This window comes from Rhagoletis zephyria, unplaced genomic scaffold (genome assembly GCF_001687245.7).
Source record: "Rhagoletis zephyria isolate East Lansing unplaced genomic scaffold, Rhagoletis_zephyria_1.1 Rzeph_scaffold_04055, whole genome shotgun sequence".
NCBI lineage: Eukaryota > Metazoa > Arthropoda > Insecta > Diptera > Tephritidae > Rhagoletis > Rhagoletis zephyria.
In genome coordinates, this window is record NW_016161138.1 from 13,340 (window position 1) to 20,567 (window position 7,228).

At 35.3% G+C, this 7,228-nt stretch overlaps 1 protein-coding gene across 1 annotated transcript in view; it reads left to right on the top strand.

The window, feature by feature from the left end:
- The first annotated feature begins 493 nt into the window (after positions 1-493).
- Positions 494-7,228, top strand: part of LOC108370181 (elongation of very long chain fatty acids protein AAEL008004-like) — a 9,256-nt gene continuing 2,521 nt past the window's right edge. The window contains exon 1 of the mRNA XM_017625455.1: positions 494-554. Within this exon, the coding sequence (XP_017480944.1) occupies positions 494-554 (61 nt within the window). The remainder of the gene's footprint in view (positions 555-7,228) is intronic.

Sequence of the window (7,228 nt, forward strand, 5' to 3'; positions counted from 1 at the left end):
ATATGATTATCATGTGATAAGAAATAGTTTTTCGCATTTTCTGACAAACGTTGTGATTCCTTTGAAGACAGTGTGCGATATGTACATATTCAACTTAGTAGCTTATAGTGGTTTGCTTAATTTACAATTCCGATGAAAAAGAAATATTTATTTTATTTAAAGGCTTCACTATTTATATATTCGTTAATTCAGCCGATCGCATCAATTAAATATTCTATAGTTTCATGACCCCAGCACTTTTTGCATAAATTATCATGTTCTTTTACATATTTAGGTATTAAACTAAATAGTAAATAGAAAACTATAAACATAAAATAGGAATTAATTCTTAGTGTAACCAGCAGCTATGTATTTCGAATGTTTATCGCGACCACGAACACAGCTTTTTTCGAGGTTCTAATGAGGGCAGTTTGATTTCGACACTGTGCCTATGCGGTCTAAGTGAAATTTTAACTTTTGCTTTGAACAAAAAAGTAAAAAAAAATCAATCGCAATGCTCTTATTGCTGAAACTTATCTGGGAATATATCCGCGAATTCGATAACAAATATCGAGGTATTAAAAGCGAAAACAAGGAGATTTGTTTTGCTCATCTTTGATATGATATATATATGTATATGTGCATGTATGTGTGGCGAATGAAAATGTTTCAAAGTTTTAACATAAAGTGAAATTAATTTTGTACAAGGCATCCGCAGTGTTTTTGTAATTTCGTTAAGAAAGAAATGGTGATTATGAGGAGCAGAAACTCGGGAAGCTTCGTTTTTGGCTTCAAATAAAAAAATTAATATTCCAGATGCAGCCATGATTGATTTGTAGTATGGTAAACATTTGTTTCTGTTGAAGTTGTATTGCAAGTATTAAATATAGTTTTTCACCTTTCCGAATGCTACCGCTACATGGTAAGCCGGGGTGTATCAATTTTGAGTAAACTAGCGTCCTTAAATTTCAAAATATTGAAGTTTCAAGCATTTCTGAAATTTACCGTTAAATGAAAAGCGGCCGTAATTTTAGTCCGATTTCAATAATTTTCAGCGTTTGCTTTTATGTGGCAAGCACAATAACCATACCGAGAGCAGTACAAATTGGTAGAACGGTTACCGAGATACATATATGTGATCATAAGTGGGCGCTGCCACGCCCATTTTCCAAAATTTTATCATAAACGTATTTCTTGGTAAAGAATTGTTGCAAACATCAATTTAGCGTTAAAATTCGCTGATTTATCGAACATTTCGTATTTCTCTAAACTACCGTTATAGGGATGTGGGCGTGGTTATTGTCCCATTTAAAAATTTTCAGCCATTTGGTATGCTGTACCAAGGCCAAGCCAAATTGTGCCAAGTTTGGAAGAAATTCAGNGCAAACATCAATTTAGCGTTAAAATTCGCTGATTTATCGAACATTTCGTATTTCTCTAAACTACCGTTATAGGGATGTGGGCGTGGTTATTGTCCCATTTAAAAATTTTCAGCCATTTGGTATGCTGTACCAAGGCCAAGCCAAATTGTGCCAAGTTTGGAAGAAATTCAGCTGAGTGTGCAAAGACGCTTGATACAATTGGTTGCTACCAGGAGCGTCCAGGTTCAATTACCATCAGACGGAACATAAAATTACATTTTTTTCTTCTTAATTTTAATTTCGTATAACGAAAAAGCTTCTGTGCAGTTCGCAACGACATATTTTATAACGTACATTCTCAAATTTAAAACGAGTTGGGTTGGTGCTATGAAATATGCGTGTTTTTTTAAATTTAGCATTTAATTTTAGTAAATTTATTTTTAAATTCAGTACGTCTGGCAACCGTATATGTATGTACATATGTACGCTCTTAACACGAATGCAAAGGAAATTAAAATTTTTGTAACGTTGCTAGGGCACTTTTCAGATTTACGTATTTAACACCAAATTATTTGATCAACAAATTCTTGCGTAGAACGCTGAAACCGAATCGAAAATGCACTGCAGAGAGTTTCTCGCTGTCAAACGACAACAATTGATTAAGGTCCGCTCAGGGTGGAAGCCCCTCTTCTGTGAAAGGTATACAACATTTATGGTGCATATAACTCCGGCTACTGTATCCACTGTATGTTTGTGCAGAACCCACATTGAAATTTACAAAAGAGTGCATGGTTAAAAGCGAATTTTAGAGCCTTTATTTTAAATTAAAGCTCAATCCTTTTACTATACGTGTCTGTTAAAGTTTTTAGGTTCGGGTGATGCGTTTGGATACAACAATCAAAAATCATTGTACAAATAACTAAACCGTACCCAAGAGTCTCGATAAGGGGCAACAAACATTATTTTTTGTTCGTTCATATAAAGCAGTGGATAAAAATATATATGTAGTATCAGGGATGTGAACCGGTTGTGAACCGGAAAACCGATTTTTTCTATTAATTAACTAAACCATTAACCGAGCCGAAATTTTCCACAAATGTTTGATCCGAACCGAAACTTTCGTTTCAACCAGTTTTCAATAGATAAATTTACCAACTTTTTTTCTTTTTGTTAAACATGGTACTACCGATCATGTTTGTTTACCATGTGACAATATCAAATGTAAAGGCAACCCATCTCATTTGACAGACACTTGACCCTTAACCTTGCGCGTTATTTTTTTGTTTGTCGAACCGTTGAACCGAACCGAAGCCCCGGTTCAAAGACTGAAAAGACCGCTTTGACGAACCAATCCAAAAGTTCAAAAACGGTCCCTGTGTAGTATATGCGAAAGGCAAATTCATCTANCTCATTTGACAGACACTTGACCCTTAACCTTGCGCGTTATTTTTTTGTTTGTCGAACCGTTGAACCGAACCGAAGCCCCGGTTCAAAGACTGAAAAGACCGCTTTGACGAACCAATCCAAAAGTTCAAAAACGGTTTGAACCGAATTTTTCATCGGGTTCACGTCCCTGTGTAGTATATGCGAAAGGCAAATTCATCTGTTTAGAAGAACACCACTAATATTGCCTGCAAACACACATCGATTTACATCTTTTTGCTTAAGTTTTATCTTGCTTCCGACACAGAATTGTTTTCGTACAAAATTATGAAAAAAACCGTAAATTTCTTACTCGTTTTTTTCACCTAAGCTGAGCGTTTTTACCACTTCCGTATGCTCCGCACCGAAATTGCGCATATGGAAACTGTGCATTTAGACATTATTTCGGTTTCAACCGAAACTGTGCATGTATGCTTTATTTCGGTTTTTGCCGTATGCATTATTTCGGTTTTTGTTATATGCATTATTTCGGTTTTCTAACGAAAGTGTGCATATGGATAATTTCGTTTTTTCTAATACGAATTATTTACTTCTACATAGTAAGGCTTTTAATCCCTAAGCGCGGCCGAAAGCCGCCTACGCAGAGAGAAGTTCTGCCTAAAAATACTTCCGTCCCCTCTTTTCCGGCAACACAGAAAGGAGAGTTCTACTTAGTAAGGGTTATAATCCACGATGTAGGGAGACAGAGGTGGCGCAATCAGCAGTACCGATATTTTTTTCTTGGTGAATTTGACAGAATCAGCTGTTCGTGTGGCGTCAAACTGTTTTNTCGGTTTTCTAACGAAAGTGTGCATATGGATAAATTCGTTTTTTCTAATACGAATTATTTACTACTACATAGTAAGGCGNAGTACCGATATTTTTTTCTTGGTGAATTTGACAGAATCAGCTGTTCGTGTGGCGTCAAACTGTTTTTATGTATGCAGAGATGTTTATATGTATGTAAATATGGCGACCTCCATGATTTGACAGTTAACACTCTTTCTCTCCTGCATCTCCAATTATTCTTTCCTACATCTACACTATTCGTTGCTATCTTGACGTCATCACCCGCAGGAATGCGCAATCTTGTATTCTATCATTCTTGGTTATAATCCCTAAGCGCTGCCGAAAGCCGCCTACGCAGAGAGAAGTTCTGCCAAAAATACTTCCGTCCCCTCTTTTCCGGCAACACAGAAAGGAGAGTTCTACTTAGTAAGGGTTATAATCCCTAAGCGCGACCGAAGGCCTCATACGCAGAAGAAGGTTTTTGTCATATGCATTATTTCGGTTTTGAGTCGAAACTCTGCATGTATGCATTAATTCGCTTTTCTCATAGGCGTTATTTCGGTTTTTTTTCATATGCATTATTTCGGTTTTCAACCGAAACTGTGCATATATGAATTATTTCGGGTTTTTTCATATGCATTATTTCGTATGCACAGTTTCCATATGCACAATTTCAGGGTGCCGCTAATTATAGGTTCCCTTTAACATCCCATGGCACACGACTATTAGTTATATTCCGATACGAGTATATTATGCAACTATCGTCAAATTAGTAAAGTTGCCACAAGTTGGATATATGGGGTTTGACACGTATCCCATGTGCCGAAGCTTTATGGTATTTCATACAACCATAGCCTGCTTTACACAGGAAAATACTTATATACATATTTATGTTAAAAATAAGCATATATTTTCACATTCAAAAAGACATTTCTGAATTAAATTAGCCATTTCTAAATTATATCTTTGTAACTAACATATAAAAGTTTGCGAGAATATGTATTTACCTATATGTATATATATATTAAAAATAAGCATATATTATCATGTTAAAAAGCTTTTTTCATTAAATTATATCTTTGTAACACATAAAAGATGGTTTTATTTATTTAAAAAAGTTTGCCAAACTGATTTGAAATATTTCGTCCGAGTACTTTTGAGTACAAGTAGAATAGAGTATTTTCTAGCGATACTTTGAGTAGCATCGAGTACCCCCTTCGATGTTCTAACATGAGTACTGGTATCGAGTACATGGTGGTATCGGACGAACACTAACGACTATGTAGCATTATCCACATCACCTTAACAGTATTCAGAAGAAGCACATCGTACTAACTGAAATTTTTTTGCCTGCAGGATAGTAGAAGTACCTATGTACATATGTACACTTTTAAGATGCATGCATGTGAATTATGTGTGGCTTTTATTGTATCTTTGTATATCACTAACTCCCTGTGTGAGGTAACCAAATACATATGTAATGTAATTCTTAACAGAAGGGCCTAAAACTTAACAGTTTGGCAATGTTAAACACTGTTGAAGCTAATTTCCGATATTTTTCTTACTAGCGCCTGAAACTATACTTATTATTTACTACCGCCGGCAGCTTTAACAAATTTATAGCGTTTTTATGTTCTTTGGAAAATTATGCTCTGTTAACCATATATTTTACTATGTTTTTACCGCCTTTGTATCAAGACCCCAGGACCATCTAGGGAATTCATTTTTCATATTTAAATTGCATTGTTATCGTTTCATATTTAATTGCACGAAACTTCCCACAAAAGTTTGTTGAGACCTGCGTACTATACTATAGGTACATATTAGGTTGCCCATTGAAAATGCTTTTCTTTTGAAATTTCAACACTAGCTATATTTTAGGAGGAGTAGGTTTTGTCTGATTTTAAAAATACTCAAGACATTCCTTGAGGAGGCTGAACATAATGCGTATACCAAATTTGGTCGAGATCGGTGGAGTAGTTTTTTAGATGCGCATATATCATATAAGTGGGCGGTGCCACCTACATTTTCCTAAAATTTCTTGAAAACCCACTTTTTTGCCAAAGAGCGACTGTATATATCATTTCTGAATAAATATTGATGAGCTCCCTAGCCTCACTGCCCAAAAAATCTGAAATTCCGGTACATACACACATATAAACTCAAGGCCGTATTTAAGAAAAGTCACCTAAATTCGACAATTTTTATGCGATTGCAACAAACAAGGCATCAGTTTATTTGCAAATAGATTTCATTTTAGATAGTACTCCATATTTTGAAATTGAAGAAATTATCGATGGTTACATAAAAAAAAAAAAAAAATTAAGAGAAATATGGGTATTTTTTAATTTATCCGATAAAAATTCCCAACAAGCCTAGTAGAGTAGATATCCTCTTTTAAGATCATATTCGATCTTTGAAATCTAACCGAAAATAGTCATTCAAAAACTCATAAATCTACAAAATCCTAGTTCCTGACCTAAATCGACATCTCGCTACCTCTAAATGAGCTTCATATGAGATCTCATAAAACCGAATAAAAGTAGGGGTAGGGTCTAGAAATTTCCAAAAAAAGCATTTTCGATGGACACCCCAGTACATATGTATTACCAGAAAACGGTTTTTATGGAATCCTTTTCATTACGCTAAGAGATACCTAAAAATGGAAAACTAAATTTATCATGAGTCTGCTTCCTGTGATCACGGATATTAACATTTTATTGACCTAGCTGAAGTTAGCATTTGATTTCAGGGTTTTATCGCTAGGAACTTCTGCATAACTATCGTTGTAAATAGCTATTATAATTGTTGCGTTCTTCCAAGCGCTGAAAAGTTGTCACTAGCTAACATAACCGTTTCCTCGCCACCGCATCCTCAAACTCAAACGCATTTTTGATCGGATATTTTTTTTATTTGCATGCAGCTGTGCATCCTCTTCACAATTTTATATCACTCGAATAACAAGTACGCTGTAATGCTATTCAAGATCTTTAATTTGAGCCATGGTGGAAATCTTTAGGTCCCCTGAGAGCCAGGTTATAACAATTTTAAACCAAACTTCGAAGCACAATAACCATACCGAGTTTGGTACAAATTGGTAGAACGGTTACCGAGATACATATATGTGATCATAACTGGGCGGTGCCACGCTCATTTTCCAAAATTTTATAATAAATGTATTTCTTGGTAAAGAATTGTTACAAGCATTAGGTTAGAATACAATAAATTAGCTTTAATATCTACTGATTTTGAGATATTGTATTTCTCTAAATTACCGCTACATGGGATGTGGGCGTTGTTATTGTCCGATTTTTAAAATTTTCCATTTGGTATGCTGTACCAAGGCCGACAGGTGTGCCAAATTTGGATGAAATTGGTGCGGCGGTTACCNTGCAGCGGTTACCAAGATATACACATGTAACCATAAGTGGGCGTGGCTACGCCCATTTTCCAAAAATTTATAATATTCCTATTTTTCATCTAAAATTTATTGTAAATATCACTTTTGAGTGAATAATCTTCAGTAGTTACTAAAATATGGAAAGTAGGCGTGGTTAGAGTCCGATTTCGCCCATTTTCAATACCAACCTACCTTGGATTAAGGGAAGCCTACATACCAAATTTTGTTGAGATATCTCAATTTTTGCTCGAGTTATCGTGTACACGGACGGACGGAC